The 20,912-nt window shown below is 44.8% G+C and overlaps 1 protein-coding gene across 5 annotated transcripts in view; it reads right to left on the reverse strand.

Annotated features, from left to right (window-relative positions):
* Nucleotides 1-1,425: 1,425 nt before the first annotated feature.
* Nucleotides 1,426-20,912, reverse strand: part of LOC119962768 (protein FAM214B) — a 195,086-nt gene continuing 175,599 nt past the window's right edge. For all 5 annotated transcript variants that reach the window (XM_038790800.1, XM_038790803.1, XM_038790801.1 and 2 more), the window contains 2 exons: nucleotides 7,378-7,574; nucleotides 1,426-4,567 (listed from right to left, as the gene is read on the reverse strand). In XM_038790800.1, coding sequence (XP_038646728.1) covers nucleotides 4,414-4,567; nucleotides 7,378-7,574 — 351 coding nt within the window. In that variant the 3' untranslated portion in view covers nucleotides 1,426-4,413. The remainder of the gene's footprint in view (nucleotides 4,568-7,377; nucleotides 7,575-20,912) is intronic.

The following is a 20,912-nucleotide window of genomic DNA, read 5'->3' on the forward strand; positions in this document are numbered from 1 at the left end:
GAGCTTGATCATTACACTTGACATCTATAATCATATTTACTATAGAGTCATGCACCAGTAGTCATTACATAGCAATCGGTCATAGAAACCATGGTTTACTTTGTTATCTGGATCAGTATCATGCCACATTGTGCATTTGTTCAGTGAGCTGTCTTAACATTTGAGAGCAGTTTATTATTGATTAAGGACTATCATTCTAACACAAGTTCAAAATCTTTAAACCTTCAACCACACCTTCATCTTTTTACAGACACCCTATAAACTCATCCCTTTGATTAAAGTTTTGGTCATCTATCCTAACATCTCTGGCTTGGTGTCAAACGTTGCTCAATAATACTCCTGTAAAGTGCCTTGGGATGATACTATGTTAAAGGTGCTATATGAATGTAATTTGTTGATAGACAATACAGTATTTGTAGATGACTTTTCCCAAATAGAGTAAATAACGTAGATGCGTGGTGAGAAATTTTAAAAGTATAAAGTTATCAAACAATTTAAATAGTTCAAGAAATGAGTGTTTCTAATCTGATTTTAAGATACAATTCTGAATTATAAAGTTAGATTAAACCAAGGCAAGCACAAAAGGACGTAGGGGCATCAAGATCAACTGGTGATATTTGCTGTCTCATATTAGGCATGGCCCCGGTAAAGAGCATGCTCCTCTTTTGGGCATCAGTCTGAGCAACATCATATACTTTCCCTTCACAACAGCCAAGGCCATTAAGTTATTTTATGCTTGGAATTTCAAAGTGTTTGCATAAAAGAAAGTTCTGATGGGTATTTAAGCCTGTGTCAGCTTGATTCAATAATACCATTCTCACCAAAGTCAGAAGAATGTGGATTTGTACCTCACTGAAGGTTTGTGGACACGTTGACTACCAAGTAACTGTTACACAGTCGGAGGTGCTATAATTTGGATGGATATTAAAATCTACCTGTTAGCTATAATTTGGATGGATATTAAAATCTGCCTGTTAGCTAAACATTAAGATCAGGACATTTCTCCAGCATCCTGTTCAACATCCCTCCCCCAACCAATACCACCAAAAACAGATCAACTTGTTGCTCTTGGGACTTACATGACTGCAAATTAATTGATTGATGATGAGATGGTTCAGAATGTTCTGCAAACTTGATAAGGTGCAACATAACTACAATTTTTTTTTCATGTGGTATTGTTGGCAATGCACTTTCAGCTATAGATTTGCCATGGTTCTCCAGTTTTCCCTTAAAGGCCCTCAGTCCCTACAAAGCTGAACCTACCAGGTCTTTATTTAAAACTTGTTTTTTGCAATACCTATTGTGATACCTGCAAGACTGTATTCATTGTAAATTATATTTATATGACAACTTATTGCTTATTATTATTACCAGAAGTGCGAGGCATAAATTACAGTGTGTAAACAATTTTAGAGGACACCTTTCTGTAGATAACCCAGTGCTTTGGGTTGAACGTACTTTTTATTAACATTGCAACACTCCTATTAACACATTAAACTTAAAATCTACACAATTATATTACAAATATAAATCTGCACACCGTAACATTATTTCAAACAAATGGAGAAAATACTTTTCTTTAAAATTCAGCATTCTGTGGCATACTGTAAGATACTTGTCACGATCACATGTAGAGGAGTTTTCTCAGGAGCCGGAATGTATAACTTGGCATACTGAGAGTTGAAGGCACAAATACATGTGCAGTGCAGGTACAGTATTGTGCAAGAATGATTTTGTGATACCTTTATTAAACCAGGCACTGTTATTTCTCATATGGTATTTTTCTTCACAGATGGATTGTCAGGGAAGAGTAAGCCAAAGGCCAGATGCTTCCTTCTGCTCATTTCCTCTTGGCACCCAGCTGTAGATTGAACTTTACAAAGGCTTGCCTGAACTGCCACCAGATAATCATGCAAAGAAGGCCAGCCTCCAAAACAGAATTAAATTTCAATTGAGGCAAAGAAAAAAAAATAGAGAATGATTTATTATGAAGGATAACATGACTATTATCTGAATAAAGAAATATCTCTATAAATGAGAAGCTTTCAGTCAGATGAAACCCCTGAAAATTACTGTTTAAAATTTTGTCCTACGGTTAAGTTTTCACAATTATAACTCTTTAGCTGCTTCACTAAACGTAGCAAAAATACTTATTATTGCCGCCAAATTTTTGTCTCTTACAGGGAGTACAAAGCAAAAAATTAAATCTGTCAACTCTCCTCTCTTATTCTGTTTACTTTTACCTTCATTTTACTGTTCCTCTCCTTTCCCTCTCAACCTAGCACGATTTCCATTCTTCTATAGAATTGGGGCCGATATTCCATTCCCATGGACCTGGGAGGACCTGGTATGATCTTAGGGCCTTCCTCACTGTACCAAAATGGTCAGTTGGATCACATGTATTGCAGTCAGGTGAAGCACACAGACCTCATTCTGTGCACCTCCAGTGTAGCCGTTTACCTCCTTGCCAATATTTCTCCCATCTCCCGAAAACATCGACTCTTAATGGGATAATGCTTCCACGGGCTCAAGTTGCCTGTGGGTACCTGACCCTAGAGGGCATTCTTTATCTCTGCACCAAGATAACAGTTGGCAGGTTTTTGGAGAGGGAGAGAAATCACAGCCAAACCCAGTTTGTTCTCATCCAAAGCGTTCCGCATAAGACATGATGTGCTTCTAGCTAATTATCAGGAGTTGAAACTGTCTTTTCATTCTACATCCGAGGGGATCTAATGGCACTGCAGCATTTTTACTGCAGACTAGGCAAGGTCAGCTGCTTCTGGCCAGGGATAGAATTTGAGGTTCCTTTTGGTCTGTATGGATTAGCAGCTTTCAAGGTATATGCTATCGGGGTAAATTCCTGAACTGTACATATGCGTGGACTCAAAATCAATATTTTATTTTGCACAAGTTTTAAAGAACATTCAAAACCAACATTTTTACAGGAACAGTTTATTCCATCAAAAAAAAATCTACCTCACTTAGCTTCATGTTTCTACAACTGTTTCAACAATATGATTTGTAGGTTTAGGAGTTTGGACAACAATGATAATAAGAACAAAAACAGATGTAGATTTCTGAAGCATACCTTCCAAATATAGTACCACACAGTGCATAATGAAAAATTCCTAACATCAGGAAACACTTTTTTAACACTTTAACCTACAGATGGCCTATACAAAAAAGGTGCAATTTAATTTATTTCAGTCTAGAGGGCTACCTGGATGTCCATTGGCCAAGAATCCCTGCCCTCCCCCCTTTCAAAAACACTTTGGCAAATGTGAAGATCATTAACTATACCATCACCAATTACCACAGTGCATCTGCATACAAATGCTGTGCCCCAAGTAGCAGAACCATGTGTTTGCACTTGAAACATCAGGTGTTAGGGGAGGGGAGGGTGTGTGTGTCTGTGTGTTGGTGCGGAGGTGGGGGGCAGACGGGCTAGATATTCCTCACATGGTTGAAGAATAATGCAAGAATCAAACTAAATGTATCCCGTTTTGCCTTTTGCATTTGCAAGTGGAAAAGTAGCATTAGCATAGACCCGGTAAGAGTTTTCACACCTACCCCTCTCAAACAGAAAATGGTGCTTTGGTATAGGCGAAGAAACTATGGCAAAAAACATTTTAAAAATGGAAGGATTCACTTTAAAATCTGAAATATGTTTAGAAACTGCTGCCAATTCCCCCAATGCTTCTTACCTTACTCTTTTCTCCCTACCAACAGTCTGGTTAGTATTAATTCTCTATATAGAGAACAAGTTAAAATCAGTTTATGCATCAAACTGAATTTTTGGTAAGACATTTAAATCTATTAAACACATAATTCTGTTTTTTTGAGAGAAGGGGCGAAATTCCCAAAAGCATAAATGAAAAAAAAGAAACATTACTCAGATAACTGACCATTGAAGTGGTGCCACAGTAAATACTGTAAATATTTTTGCATAAGCTCTTTAGGTTAAAGAGTTAAAACCAACCCTTTTCTATTTATTTCTTCCCAACACTGCAACATATTTATCTTTCTTGTGGCCCTGATCAGCTTACACATCAGAAGAACCACATAATTACAATAATTATTAATACAGGAAATGGAAGATATTTAAGGTAAATAAATCAAGTATTTCAAAATAGATGTTGATACGGAGGACAATGAGTTAAATTTTGATAAACTGAGGGCAAAAGTGTCTATTAAATATTGTAGGTTTACATTAAAGCAAATTTCCTGTGCTTTTCTAAATCAAAATTTACAGAATGCCACAATTGGAAACCACTTTAAACAAATCCTTAATGTTTATTACAAAGCATGCGCATTAACACTGAACTGAAACTGAGATTTTGTTCCACTAGTTAGAGCCAGTTGCTAGATAAATAATCACTGAACTGCAATATAGATAATATTGAAATTGATGTGCTAAACTCGTGGTGAATATTTTGGATTTCTTGGCATTTCTGTAAATGACTTTAACTCATAAGGTATCCCAGAATCCACTTCACTTGATTTTCGGGAAAACAGCAGCCTTATATCACTGTGCAAGTAGATTTTTCCAGATTTTGAACTTTGAAACCTGAACAATTAGATATAAAAGTAGAATGTGGTGAATATTTGGCTGCTAATATAACTGAACATTCAATTTAAAATCACACGACCTTCCAGAGGAAAATTCTCAAATACATTTCATGTCAACACAAATCTGGTCAGGTTGACAATTGATGATAATCCCCTCATACCAAAGGGGAGGAATTATTTTCCAGCCCAACAGAATTTAACTCACCTCCATCGTATATGGATGAACAAATCTAGCTGCCCTTTCTGTACTCATGCAGGGCATGATTCTCTCGGCATTAATAGATTGCTAGTACCTGATCCAAGTGAATATTTATCACACACAAGAACAAAAGTCATGGTGCCATTGCATCATGGAGCTATCTCATGGCCCAACTTGCCAGCACAACAAATTTGCAGCAGGGATCAGTGATTGGTAGCAGGAATCTTGGGCAATATTTTGTTCCTTTCCAAGTTCAGGATGCCAGAACCAATTGTACTGCCTCCCAGGATGAAGCTGCCTAACTCACAGCAGTTAATGGTTTGAACCCAGGGCCCTGATTTACTACATTTCTTCTTCTTCTTCTTCGGCAGTCTATCTGGATCTAGGAAGACTTGCTTCCCACTCTGGTTTGTTCGATTCTGAAATGGCTGATGGTCCAATGCCTGATCTGCAGACTCGACTACACACACAAGGCGGGTGGTGTATTTGGAGGTTTGGTGCACTCCTGCCGTGACTGAGCTCCAAGTGGAGCAGCTTGCTTCGGGATTTAACCATTGAGGAGTTCTCAATTGTCAGGAACTCCTCTGATGACAAGACTGGGAATGGATGCTCATCTTGTATTATTCTGCAGTTTGTTGGAAAGAATGCTGCATATCTATTTACTTTTCAGTTAATTTACTAAGTTGTGTGAGGATGGTTTTATATTCTACAAAAATATACATCATGTCTGTGCATAATACCCATTTTGGAGGAGGTGGGGAGTGAGTCCCTCTGCAGGATGAATGCTACGCCATTTGATACAAGGCTGAGCTTGATCCAGCTCAAGGGGCTGATTTAGCTCACTGGGCTAAATCGCTGGCTTTTAAAGCAGACCAAGCAGGCCAGCAGCACGGTTCGATTCCCGTATCAGCCTCCCCGGACAGGCGCCGGAATGTGGCGACTAGGGGCTTTTCACAGTAACTTCATTGAAGCCTACTCGTGACAATAAGCGATTTTCATTCATTTCGTTTTCATTTTTCATTTTCATTCATTTCATTTCATTCATTTAAGGCTCACCTCATCAAGGCCAGAATGAGTCCATTTTTTGAGGAGGTTGAAGATAGGTGCAAGCGGTGCTCGAGAGGGCATGCAAACCACACGTAGATGTTCTGGTCCTGTCCTAACTTGGCGGGTTTTTCTTCAGCGCCATATGGGTTATCCTAAATGTTGATTTAGAGCCCTGTCCGTTAGTAGCCATATTTGGGGTGTCAGACCATCTGGAGTCGAGGATGGGCGTGGGGTCAGATGCCCTGGCATTCGCCTCATTGATTGCTCGGCAGAGGATTTTGTTGAGTTGGAGGCAGGCGATGCCACCTAGTGCCTCAGTGTGGCTAGATGACTTGATGGAATTTCTGTACCTCGATAAGATCAAGTTCATGGTGAGGGGATCGATCAATTGGCTGTACTGCAGATGGCCGCCTTACATATCGTACTTTAAGGAATTAGTCACAGTCAGCTGTTTGGGGAGGAGGAAGTGGGGTGTGGTTTTTCGTTGTATTTCCGTTAAGGGGGAGGGTATTGTTACTGTTGTCGGTTGGTATTTTTTCTTTTGTTGATACGTGTGTTGGTTTTGTTTTGTTACCTGGTTCAAAGACACTCCTTGTCTCACCAAGGGACCCGACATCGGGAAGAGGCACATTGGAAACGGCCCCATTGTCCTTGCTGTAAACCCCTCCCCCACCCAACCACACGCTCTTCCTGGGGAGCCCTGCCTACCCACACTTAGCAGTCTCCAGAGGATCCATCTGTGTTTCTCTGGGTAGGTCCTAATAAAGTAACAATAGTGGCCACTGCACCCTATGGCGCTGCAGCTCCAGGGGACTGGGTTTCCACACTGTTGGGTTCTTAATTCAATGGGAGGTCCTACGTTGTCCAGGTAAATGCCTGATTACCTGGTCAGATCTCCTGTGCAATGGCAACGTGTGACTTCCATCAGTAGGTGGATCTCATGCTGTCACCACTATAGTCTGCCCACTGATTCTATGAAGATCAAAGAAAGCTTCAAATATATTAATGCTAGGGCGGCACGGTGTTAGCACTGTTGCCTCATGGCGCTGAGGCCCCAGGTTCGATCCCGACCCCGGGTTACTGTCCGTGTGGAGTTTGCACATTCGTCCCGTGTTTATAGAACATAGAACAGTACAGCACAGAACAGGCCCTTCGGCCCTCAATGTTGTGCCGAGCCATGATCACCCTACTCAAACCCACATATCCACCCTATATCCCTAACCCAACAACCCCCCCTTAACCTTACATTTATTAGGACACTACGGGCAATTTATCATGGCCAATCCACCTAACCCGCACATCTTTGGACTGTGGGAGGAAACTGGAGCACCCGGAGGAAACCCACGCACACAGGGGGAGGACGTGCATGGGTCTCACACCGACAACCAAAAGATGTGCAGGCTAGGTGGATTGGCCACGCTAAATTGCCTCTTAATTGGAAAAATAAAATAATTGGGTATTCTAAATGTATAAAAAAATATTTATATTAATGCTTGGAAATTAAACAATGCAACATTACTGGTCTTAGAGAGAGGTGCATGTTATTTTCAGAATTTACATACCTCAAATGAATCAGATAACATAGTACTTTTTTCTTCACTTCTGAATTTTCCATATTTTCATGTGTCCCTTCAATTTCTTCCACTGGCACGAGAAATATTCTGTGTCGCAAAAGTGTAATGTGGTTTGGTGGCATGTCGCTGAAGTCATAGGTCACTAAAAACATCTTGACCACAGTTTTATTTGGGTTGAATAAGGTCTGCAAATAGACAGCAATTGTCACGGTATTAATTTAAAATCATCAAGTTAAGTGAAGAAATATAGCCTTTACGCGAGTCAGATTGTTGTTTACAAAAGATCTCATTCACAGTAAAAATTCAGCACAACCCCTTCACTATCATATAAACACGTGACGAGAGTATGTCTAGCTATCTCAACTTTTACCTCGGAGGCCGGGAGGGAATGTGCGAAAAGAAAAGCAGCATTTAGCATTTCAGAATCACATGGCAATTCATGACTGAGGTGAACAAAAAAAATAATGTCACAAATTAAAATATAATCTAACAAACATTATTTATGCTCATTTTAAACTGGTACATGGTGTGGTCTGATAGAAAATTTACTTTTGTAATGAACGAATATTGTTAATAATCCCCTTTTCAGGTACTGTTCCCCACTTCCTTTTCAAATCTCCCATTGTTACCTACTCCTCTAAAAAGAAACCTTGACCCTTCTGTTCTTGCAAAATACTGTCATCTCCAAAATCTCTTTCCTCTCTAAAGTCCTTGAATGTATGTCGCCTCCCAAGTCCATGCCTATTCTGCCTACAATTCTATTTTTTTAACCTTCTCAATCAGGTTTCTCCTCCTGCTACAACACTGAAACATAGGGACAGGAGATGACTTTTTAGCCCCTCGAGCCTCCTCCATCATTCAACGAAATCATGGCTGATCTGCCACCTAACTCTCATTTAAATAGTCCTTTTCAAAGTCACAAATTACAACTGATGCAACTGCGACCATGATAAATCAACATTCCTCCACCTGTCGGGAGCCTTCAAAATGACTGACCACATCATCCTCGTCCAATGCTTTTCCTGCATCATCCAGCTGGATCAAGCTACCCTCACCCGATTCTACTCCTGCTGTCCATGTCCTAACTCACTTCACCTACACTAGGCCCCGGTCTGGCAAGAAAGTTTTAATATTTTCATCCTTTTTTTTTTTAAATACTTTTTATTGAAGAAATTTTTCAGAGTACAAACATTTTAACCCCCCCTACATTTGAATTATATCAACACAAAGTCAAACCCCCCTACTTAACAGGAATCCCCCCCACCCCCTACCCGCGCGCCCCCTCCCTCCCCCCCCCTCCCCTCCCCCACACCCTCCCCCCCCCTCCCTCCCGCCCTCCCCTCCCCTCCCGGGTTGCTGCTGTCATGGCCTCAGTTTCTATCTCTGATCTAAGAGGTCCAGGAAGGGTTGCCATCGCCTGAAAAACCCCTGCACCGACCCTCTCAGGGCGAATTTGATTCTTTCCAATTGGATGAAGTTTGCCATGTCGTTTAACCAGGTGTTAACACTTGGCGGCCTTGTGTCCCTCCACTGAATCAAGATCCTCCTCCGAGCCACCAAGGACGCAAAGGCTAATATTCCAGCCTCCCTCGCCTCCTGTACCCCCGGCTCCACCCCAACCCCGAAGATCGCAAGTCCCCATCCTGGCTTGACCCTGGACCCCACCACTCTCGACACCGTCCCTGCCACCCCCTTCCAGAACTCCTCCAGTGCCGGACATGCCCAAAACATGTGTGCATGATTCGCAGGGCTTCCCGAACATCTGACACACCTGTCTTCACCCCCGAAAAACCGACTCATCCTTGTCCCCGTCATGTGGGCTCTATGCAGTACCTTAAATTGAATGAGACTCAGTCTCGCACATGACGACGACGAGTTGACCCTCTCTAGGGCGTCTGCCCATGTCCCATCCTCTATCTGTTCCCCCAGCTCTACCTCCCACTTGTCTTTCAACTCCTCTACTGGTACCTCCTCCACCTCCTGCATAATCTTATAAATGTCCGAGATCTTCCCCTCCCCGACCCAGACCCCCGACAGCACCCTATCACTCGCCCCCCTGTCGGGAAGCACGGGAAACCCCTCTACCTGTCGTCTGGCAAATGCCTTCACTTGGAGGTACCTGAACGTGTTCCCCGGGGGGAGCCCGAATTTCTCCTCCAGCTCTCCCAAGCTCGCAAACCTCCCCTCTACAAACAAGTCCTTCAGTTGCCTAATGCCCACCCTCTGCCAGCTCAGAAATCCCCCTCCTGTATTTCCCGGTGCAAATCTGTGGTTCCCTCTTAGTGGCGCCCCCATCAAACCCCCCACTTCCCCCCTGTGTCGCCTCCACTGCCCCCAGATCTTGAGGGTGGCCGCCACCACCGGGCTCGTGGTATACCTCGTGGGAGGGAGCGGCCATGGTGCTGTTACCAGTGCCCCTAAGCTTATGTTGCCACAGGACGCCCTCTCCATACGCTTCCAAGCTGCCCCCTCCCCTTCCATCATCCACTTTCGTACCATCGATGCATTTGCCGCCCAGTAATATCCTGAAAGATTGGGTAACGCCAGCCCTCCACTATCCCTACTCCGCTCCAAAAAGACCCTTCTAACTCTAGGGGTGCCATGTGCCCACACGTACCCCATGATACTACTCGTTACCTTCTTGAAAAAGGCCCTAGGGAGGAAGATGGGCAGACACTGGAACAAAAACAAGAACCTCGGGAGGACCGTCATTTTAACTGACTGCACCCTCCCTGCCAGCGACAGCGGCACCATGTCCCACCTCTTAAACTCCTCCTCCATCTGTTCCACCAGCCTAGAAAAGTTCAGCTTGTGGAGGGTCCCCCAGTTCTTTGCCACCTGCACCCCCAAGTACCTGAAACTTTTTACTGCTCTTTTGAAGGGGAGCCTCCCAATTCCCTCCCCCTGGTCTCCCGAGTGTATTACAAAGACCTCACTTTTCCCCAGATTTAATTTATATCCCGAAAAGTCCCCGAACTCCGCTAGTATTTCCATAACCTCCGGCATTCCCCCCTCCGGGTCTGCCACATACAGCAACAGGTCATCCGCATAGAGCGAGACCCGATGCTCCTCCCCTCCCCTTGTCAGTCCCCTCCACCCCCCTGAACCCCTCAGTGCCATCGCTAACGGTTCAATCGCTAATGCAAAGAGTAAGGGGGATAGGGGACATCCCTGCCTAGTACCTCGATGGAGCCCAAAATATTCTGACCTCCTCCCGTTTGTTACCACACTCGCCATCGGGGCCGAATAAAGCAGCTTTACCCACTTGATAAATCCCTCCCCAAACCCAAACCTTTCCAACGTCTCCCACAAGTATTCCCACTCCACCCTATCGAATGCCTTCTCCGCGTCTAGCGCTACCACTATCTCCGCCTCCCCCTCCACTGCCGGCATCATGATCACGTTTAACAATCTCCGGACATTTGTGTTAAGTTGGCGTCCCTTCACGAACCCCGTCTGGTCTTCATGGATTACCCCGGCACACAATCCTCTATCCTGGTTGCCAGGACCTTTGCTAACAGCTTGGCATCTACATTTAAGAGGGAGATAGGCCTGTAGGACCCGCACTGGACCGGGTCCTTGTCCCGCTTCAAAATCAAGGAGATCAGGGCCTGCGACATTGTTGGGGGCAGAACCCCCCCCTTGCGCGCCTCATTAAAGGCTCTCACCAGCACTGGGCCCACCAGGTCCACAAATTTCCTGTAAAACTCCACCGGGAACCCATCCGGCCCCGGCGCCTTCCCCGCCTGCATCTGGCCTATCCCTTTAATTAGCTCCTGCAGCTCTATCGGCGCCCCCAACCCTTCTACCAGCTCCTCCTGTACCTTTGGGAACCTCAATTTGTCGAGAAAGTTCTCCATTCCCCCTCTCCTCTTCGGCGGTTCAGACCTATACAATTCCCTGTAGAAGTCCCTGAAGACCCTATTCACCTCTTGCCCCTTCTGCACTACGTCCCCACCCCTCTCTCTCACTCCCCCAATCTCTCTGGCTGCATCTCGCTTACGAAGCTGATGTGCCAGCATCCTGCTCGCCTTTTCCCCGTACTCATACGCCGCACCCTGCGCCCTTCTCCACTGCGTCTCCGCCTTCCTAGTGGTCAGTAGGTCGAACCTGGCCTGTAAACTGCGCCGCTCCCTCAATAGCCCCTCCTCTGGTGCCGCCGCATATTTCCTATCTACTTCTAGGAGCTCCCCCACCAGCCTCTCCCTTTCCTGCCTCTCCTTCCTCTCTCTGTGTGCCCTTATGGAGATCAGCTCTCCTCTAATCACTGCTTTCAGGGCCTCCCAGACCGTCCCCACCTGCACCTCACCCGTGTCGTTCGTACCCAGATAGTTCTCAATGCCTGTTCTAACCCTTCTGCACACCTCTTCGTCCGCCAACAGCCCCACATCCAGGCGCCACAACGGGCGCTGATCCCGCGCCTCCCCCAATTCCACGTCCACCCAATGTGGTGCATGGTCCGATATCGCAATGGCCGAGTACTCAGTGTCCTGCACTCTCGGTATCAGCCCCCTGTTCAATACGAAAAAGTCTATCCTGGAGTACACTCTGTGGACGTGGGAGAAAAAAGAATACTCCCTCGCCCTAGGCCTACCAAATCTCCATGGGTCTACCCCTCCCATCTGCTCCATAAACCCCCTTAACACCTCTGCCGCTGCCGGCCTCCTATTCGTCCTGGAACTCGATCTATCCAGCCCAGGGTCCAACACCGTATTAAAGTCCCCTCCCATGATCAGGCCCCCTGCCTCCAGTCCCGGGATGAGGCCCAGCAGGCGCCTCATAAAGCCCGCGTCGTCCCAATTCGGGGCATACACATTCACCAGCACCACATTCTCTCCCTGTAACTTTCCCCGTCACCATCACATACCTGCCCTCCTTGTCTGCCACCACTTCTGCCGCCACGAACGACACCCTCTTTCCCACCAGAATCGCCACCCCCCGGTTCTTGACATCCAAGCCTGAGTGGAACACCTGTCCCACCCACCCCCTTCTCAGGCGGACCTGATCTGCTACCCTCAAGTGAGTCTCCTGCAACATCGCTACATCAGCCTTCAGTCCCTTCAGGTGCGAGAAGACCCTTGATCTTTTAACCGGCCCATTCAGCCCCCTTACATTCCACGTAATCAATCGGATCGCTGGGCGACCCGTCCCTGCTCCCTGTCGATTAAATATTTTCATCCTTGTTCTCAATTCTTTCCACGGCCTTGCCACTCCCCATTTCTATATCCTCTCCAGTCCTTCCACCTTCGAAGATCCCTGTCCTTTTCCAATTCTGACTTCTTGTGCTTTCCTGATTTTATCGCTTCACTGTTAACCACTGTGACTCAGGTGCCTCAGCTCCAAACTCTGGAATTCCTTCCCTAAACCTCTCCTCCTTGAAGATCAAGCTTTTGATCACCTCTTCTAATATCTCCTTAAGGAGCTTGGTGTCAAGGTTTGGGATTGTTTTCTATGTTAAAGGTGCTACAAAGATGCAAGTTGTAGGTTGTAGCACCAGCTACAATAATGGAGATGTCTCTACCCATATGAAGCCCATGTACATCAGTTAAAAAAAATAAAAGCAATTTGTGCCACAGTGGATTTTGGGAAATATATCATCACTGATCCACTTCATTAGAAGCATGAAATGGGTGGTGCAGTGGTTAGCACTGCTGCCTCACAGCACTGAGGACCCGTGTTCGATCCTGGTCCCATGTGGAGTTTGCACATTCTCCCAGTGTCTGCATGGGTCTCACCCCCACAAACCCAAATATGTGCAGGGTAGGTTAATTGGCCACGCTAAATTGCCCCTTAATTGGAAGGAAAAAGAATGTTGTATTCCGAAAGAACAAAAATATGAATTAAATTTGGAACCAGGCACAGACATGAGAAATTTTAAAATGTTTTTGTATTGATGACACAATCAAATAGGACAAAAAAAATTTGTAGATTTTCTGCATGATTACTGAGAAGACAAAGAAAATAGGGACAGGAGTAAGTCATTTTGCCCATCGAGCCTGGTCGGTGTACTAAATTAGCAGGAAAACTCTGGTCCAAACTGTACATGTGGTTAACTTGAGGTCCGCGAGAAAAGAGAGACAACGAGGTAAGGAGGAGGGGCAAAGGCTGCTCAGGTTTTACTGCTTTTGCAAAAGGTGAGCAGGTTTGCTTCTCGACAGCAACAGCGAAGTGCCAAAAGCGACCATGAGATGAGGTTAGCCACCGAGGGGAGTAAAGGTGAGGTGAGCAGGTGACTCAGACCAGGGCTGAGGGCAGGCCAGCACGAGGTGAGGTTAGCCACCGAGTTGAGCAGGTGAGACGTGCAGGTTTATGACTTGACCAAGGGCAGGCCAGCAGTAGTATAGCACACCGCCCCAAATCAAGCCTTAGCCACGAGGAGATGATGAGTAAGGCAGATGGCTGCCTTGAAGATTCCAGGCAAGTGAGGTGAGTGAGAATGGGAGACTGGTGAGGGATGGGGGGAGCAGAGTGTGTGAGGTTAGCCAGGATTGCAGACTTGCAGGGATGGAGTGTGTGTGAAGGCCAGGTAGCATTTTAGAGGGAGGGTAAGTTTGTGATGGGGTTTGGGGTCCACGAGGAGGGAGAATTTGAGAGAGGAAAATGGGCAGAAGAGTAGAATGAGTGTCGTCAGAAATCCAGAATGCAGTTTCATAGTTAAAAGACAAATACAATTTTTGAAGAGCCTGAAATGAAGCTGATAATAATGTGGGATTGACTGTGCACATGCCTGCTCTTTCAGACACTTCATTAAAATCAAGATCAGTTTCTTTAGCGATGTGAAGCAACACCTTCAATTTGGCTGTCAAAAACATAGAAAATTAAAGGCGAGGCAAAAGATCGAAGCTAGGTAAAAAAGTTTGTCATTTTACTTTAAAAAGTTTGAAGTTTTGAACAGTGCACAAATTGTGCATTCATCCACATTCACCAAAAGTATGGGTGAATTATCGGATTACTCAGATTTACTGATTTCTGGAGAAACATAACACCTAAAAAAATTGAACACGAATTGGAATCTGAAACAATGATGGAACTGTAAGATATTGCTGATTCTTTTGTTGAAGTGAGGGAAGAAGCCTACCCTGGAGACATTGCCTTACGGCCAAAATCTGTTCCACTGGTTAAGGTAGGATAGTTTAGGGCAAAATATACCAGACAAATTTGAGAAAAGAGTTTGAGGTTGGAGGCTGAAAGCAGGTTAGAAGTCTTCGTAAGTCCCATTTTCCGAGGTTGAAGAGAAATGGGATGACGGAAATTAGAAATTGATTGATTTTTTTTCTGTAACCTCTAAAACGGTCCACTGTTACATTTGCAAATTATTCCCTGACTGTGAATGGCATGGTATGCATCGTGTCAATTGGAGTAGTTGCACAGGACTGGCTCATTCTATGCTGCACTGACCTGCGCTGCAGCGATGTCATCGGCTGATTTTTCCATCTCGTTGCTCATCAGCAAGTTCCATGCTTGCTCACCTCAAGACTCTCACATCACAATATTAGCCATCTTTACTGTCATTCTGACAAGAGGCAAGCTTGGATTTCAATTCAGCAATTATTCATACAGGCGTGTTTTCACAAGTTAAAAAGTAGTGATCAATTTGTGTATTTTTGTGGCTTCTCCCAGTGTCTGTGGGGCAAGGGTGGGTAGGGTCGGGAGGGCCTGAAATGAAGGTGAGCGTGGGATCCACGGACTGTAAATCCACCTCTGTCTGCATGCCTCCTTTCAGTGACTGGTATACAAGGATGCCCAAGTCCCTTTGTACATTAATATTTCCCAATTTATCACCATTTAAATAACACTCGGTCATTCACATTTATCCACGTTGTACTGCATCTGACACGTATTTGCCCACTTACTCAACTTGTCTAAGCCTTGAAGCCACTTAACATCCTCTTCACCACTCGCATTCCAACCTAGTAGTATCAGTTTTGTTCCCTCATCCAAATCATTGACATATATTTTAAATAGCTGGGGCCCAAGTACTGTTCCCTCTGGGAACCCACTAATCACTACCTGCCACTGGAAAAAAAACATTTATTCCTACTCTGTTTCCTGTCTGCTAATCTATTCTCAATCCATGCCAATATATTACCCCCAATCCCATGCACTTTAATTTTATACACTAACCTCTTATGTGGGACTTTATCAAAAGCTTTCTGAAAATCCATATACACTACATCCACTAGCTCTTCCTTAGCTATTCTACCGGTTACATCCTCAAAAAACTACAGCAGGTTCATGAAACATGATTTCCTTTTCATAAATGCTGTTTCCCAAACAAAAATTGCTTAACAAGGAAATGTATATATGTATTCGGAAAAATGATTTAAATAGTTTTGGAAATTCCAGCTCAATCCATTGAGGTCGTTCACACCTCTGCAAATATTGGACCAAATCTTCCGGTCTCCAGATAATCCGAAGACTGAATGTATGACTGCAGATGTGCATCAGGACCCGAAGCCCTGAAATGCGAACAAATTTCCAATGGGCAATTCCCCTGCTCCCCAGGACCCGCCGAAAATATCTCTAAGACTTTGGATAGATCCACAGTACTTACCTGAATAGTTATCCAGAAAATGTTAGACAGATTAAAATCTAGTTTAACGTCTGGGTAATTCCACAATCAAACCCCCAATGATTCTCCAAATCCAACCATTAAAACACCCGACCACCATTCCACCCCCGACCTGAGCAGACCAGCCTCCCGACCCAACTACCCCACCATCCCCCACAACTCAACTATCTCCTGGGGCGGCACAGTGGTTTTAGCACTGCTGCCTCATGGCACCAAGAACCCGGGTTCGATCCCGGCCCCGAGCCACTCTCCATGTGGAGTTTGCACATTCTCCCAGTGTCTGAGTGGGTTTCGTCCCCACAACCCAAAAATGTACAGGATAGGTGGATTGGCCATGCTAAATTGCCCTTAATTGGAAAAAATAATTGGGTACTCTAAATTTAAAAAAAACTACCTCCTCACTCACTGGCTCTGCCCCCTCACCTTTCATATTCATTCACCCATCATACCCATTGACTTGTCCATTAATATTCAGACTGGACCTTTAAACTTACCATACGCCAACTAGTGCTGAAAAATGGGGCATGCCTGGTCTCTCTCCAGCTCTATGCCAGTACAGCGGAGTTCCCTGATGGACTCTGTGCATTTCTGTGAAAGCAGGATTCAGAAGGTTCCGGTAGAAATGTGCAGCAGCGTCGAGATGGGGGAATCTCCGATCACAACACCAATCCAATGACTATTGCCACTGTTCAGAAGATCTGGGCCATTGCTATTGTTAATGTACAACATCTGTCTAACAGGATGTCTATAGTTAAAGTAGCTTGAGGAAGTTTTCTCACATTGTGCCAGTCATCACAAAAAGTTTAACAAACAACATTCCAGGGAAATTAACTGTAACAGAGTTAAAGCAAGAAAACAATATTACAAACAAAATGGTACTGAAAAATGAAAAATCCCCAGGATATGATATGTTTCTCCCAGATTTTAAAGGAAGCTACTTAAATAAATAAAGATTCTTAAGCCATAATTGTCCAAAGTGCTCTTGAATCAGCAAGCATCCCTTTGGAAAGGTAAATTTCAAAAATAACTCCATTATTAAAGAAAGGGGAGAGAGAAACCATGAAATGATAGACCTGATTAGTCTCCCAGCTGTTGTGGGGAAGTTATTTAATTATACAGTTCAGGACAGTGTGACTCAGCATTTAGAGAAATTTCAGACTAGTGAGAGCCAATGTGGGTTTATAAGGGGTAGGATTTGTTTGATGAAACTAATTACATTATTTGAGGAAGTAATTAATATTGTACAATGGAATGTCTATGGATGTATTGAAATTGATTTCCAGAAGGCATGAGCCGTTCCACACAAAAAACTGTTAGGTAAAAAGGGGAATGTACTCAAAATGGATTAAGTGACTATAGATGTCCCACAGGATCTGTGCTGTGCCTCAACTATTGGAATAAATGCAACAAAAAAAAATGTGGATGCTGAAAGTCTGAAATAAAATCAGAAAATTCTGGAAGAGTTAACGCTTTGAGTCTGTAATACCCTTCTTCTGAGCTTAACTGTTATTTCCTATATTTATTAATTATTTAAATAACGCGATAGAGAGCCATTCGCTTGCCAATGACACAAAGATTACACAGACAGCAAATTGGGATTCATCTAGGTCTTGTATGAAGGTTTAAACACTCAAACCCAACTATCAAGCTCATCAGCAGCCATGGCTTCAGCAAAGTAAAAAACATGTGGAAGATCAGTATAGTTTTTTTGGCAGATTTGTTTTCTTACATAATGATTTCTGTGAACTTTCCATCCAGTTTTAAAAGCACTTATATGTCTCAATTTTGAGGTTAAACTGATCACCTCACTGACCAAATTGAAATCAGTGTATATTTGTGAACATTGTAAAAAAAAAAATCAAAAACACATCTATCAGTTATTATGGTTTGATTTTAGTAATTTTGTTTTATGTTTAAACCTCCCCTTAGAAGCAAAAACCAGTGGCACTAAAATTAATAGCTGTTAACCCAGATATGTTTGGTTTGAAGAGTTAATCGATTGAGGTGAGCGAAGAAAATATCTGTTCCGATTATGTCAGAAACTACAGAGAAAATAGCACAACAGAAAAAGGTAGCCAAAGAAACACTGCAGTCAGCATCAATAAGCACAGAATGAGACAGCACAATTTGGTATAATGTGATATTTAAACAGTATAGTAGTTTAAGTACTTAAAGTTACAAGAAATAGACCAATATTCTACAATGCACTCATTGCCCTCACCAAAGAACAAGATGGAATTTCCCTTCCCCCCCAACTTAGCATATGAGCAAGGATTTGTTAAGTAAGAACATATGTATAGAACAAGGAATAATAAAACGATGTGGCAGAAGTGAGAATTCAAGAACGCAGTACTATTCCAGAAGCACATCAAACTTTTAATCCAATAGGAATTTTGTAACTCACTATCAAGTAATGTGAGATTTTGTAAATAAATGATTTATCATTGAAACAATGTAAAATATAAAACAGAGGCTGGGGCTTTGTGGCAAAATCAGAGAACTGTCCCACAGATTAGTCAAGCAACAGAATCATATCTTTCAGCCCATCACAATTGCTGGATACACCCCCTTGGACAGAACCATCTGAGGTGGTGGTACAGCTGGGAGAGATGATCCCTTCAAGTTGCGCAGATACCAAAAATGCCCTCACATGTTGTGCACAAGGAGGACTCCTTTAAAGTGCATGTCCAGCTGTGCAAAGACATGTAAAAGTGTGGCACACTTAAGTAAATTATACACACGCACCGAAAAAAAACATAAGAGGGAATGTTGCATCGAATCCCTACAGTTCAGAGGGCCATTTGGGGCAGCACGGTGGCACAGTGGTTAGCATTGCTGCCTCACGGCGCCGAGGACTTGGCTTCAATCCCGGCTCCGGGTCACTGTCCGTGTGGAGTTTCTACATTCTCCCAGTGTCTGCGTGGATCTCACCCCCACAACCCAAAGATGTGCAGGATTGTGGAAGGCTTGCTAAATTGCCCCTTAATTGGGGAAAAAATTAATCAGGTACTTTAAATTTTAAAAAAGGAGTCCATTCAGCCTATCGAATATGTACCAACCCTCTGAAAGAGTACCTGACATAGGCCCACTCCCCCACCCTATCCACATAACCTCGCACATTGATCATGGCCAATCCACCTAACATCTATGGACTGTGGGAAGAAGCTGGATCAGCTGGTGGAAACCCACTCAGACGAGAGAATATGCAAACTCCACAGTCACCCGAGGCTGGAACTAAACCACAGTTCTATTGCTGTGAGGCAGCAATGCTAACCACAGTACCACCTTTGGTCCTAGGAGTCCTCAATATTTACTCCTGACCCCATGAAGACTCATAGCATTAAGTCAAACATAGACAAGGAAATCTCTTGCTGAATACCATCAGCTGATGAAATCCAAGGTTCTGCAAAAGTTGAACACATCTTGGAAGCAACATTGAGGGAATCAAGAAGGTACTTGAGGTGGGGCAGAATCCATTGACCAGGAACTTAGCTGGATCAATCATATAACACTGTATTACCAAACCTTTTCCCTGAATACAAGTGTCAAGGCAGGGTGGAGAGATGGCTTCCCTCAATGACGCCCTTTCCAACATCAGGGCCGGGATTCTCCCCTACCCGGTGGGACAGAGTGGCGTGAACCACTCTGGCGTCGGGCCTCCCCAAAGAATTCTCCGCACCTTTAGGGGCTAGGCCCGCGCCGGAGTGGTTCCCGCTCCGCCAGCCGGCGCGAACGGCCTTTGGCGTCCCACCAGCCGGAGCCGAAAGGACTTCGCCGGCTGGCGGAAGTCCGCGCATGCGCCAGAGCGTCAGCTGACGTCATACCTACGCATGCGCAGGGGAGGGAGCCTCTTCCGCCCCCGCCATGGTGAAGGCCATGGCGGGGGGGGGGGGGGGAAGAAAAAGAGTGCCCCCATGGCACAGGCCCGCCGGCCGAAGTGTGGGCCCCAATTGCGGGCCAGGCCACAGTGGGGGCACCCCCCGGGGTCAGATTGCCCTGGTTTAAACCACGCCAGTGGGAAAGGCCTGTCAGCGGCGGGACTTCGGCCCATCGTGGGCCGGAGAATCGCCGCGGGGGGCCCGCCGACCGGCGTGATTCCCGCCCCCACCGAATCTTGGGGGCGCGGAGAATTCGGGACACGGCGGGGGCGGGATTGACGCCGGCCCCAGGCGATTCTCCGACCCCCCGAGGGGATGGAGAATTCTGCCCCAGGTGTCCCGTCCCTTAAAACCTGCTGCTCCCAAGTGCTCCCCAAACCCCTTGCCTCTCCATCAAAAACCTCATCTGCCCAATCTCTCTGGGCCTTCTCACTTATCCTCTCCACCATATGAACCCTAAACTTACCTGGTCCCGGACCCTAGGACTTAGAATCTGGGGACTGCTTGAAATTTCAGTCCTGGCTACAGCCACCATTGGCACTGCGGGGTCTACAAGAACTGTTGGTAATCAGATTGGCAGACAACTCCAAGGCAGGACTTGGGCCTGAACAAGGGACGGAGGTTTCGGCTCCAGCCAATTAATTCTTCTCGGAACATGAACCGGCTGCAGGGCATGACTGCAGTGGGGATGCATTCCCTGCCAACTCTTTGGGGGCAGGGCAGGAAAACCTGCCATCTGAAACATCCTGCTCCAAGTCTCTTTGGGTCTCCACTGTTTCTATCTTTACATCATTTAGAACATACTTTGTCGTACCTTTATGTTGACGAAAGTCGATGACCTCCTATTTGCCTATATTGAAATCTATTTGCCTCAGTATTGCTTTGATTTGTAATTTTATGTTTCTACCTACAATTCTTAGAATGCCAACTGTCACCGTCATCAGCAAACTTTGATATGTGGCTTTCTATCCCACCATTTATGTAGTTAGTGAATACAATGCATATTTGAGGCCCCAATGCAGACTGTTGTAAGTCACTATGAGTCACATCCTGCCTATTATTCTTCCCCTTTC

The sequence above is a fragment of the Scyliorhinus canicula genome, chromosome 3, assembly GCF_902713615.1.
Source record: "Scyliorhinus canicula chromosome 3, sScyCan1.1, whole genome shotgun sequence".
Lineage (NCBI taxonomy): Eukaryota > Metazoa > Chordata > Chondrichthyes > Carcharhiniformes > Scyliorhinidae > Scyliorhinus > Scyliorhinus canicula.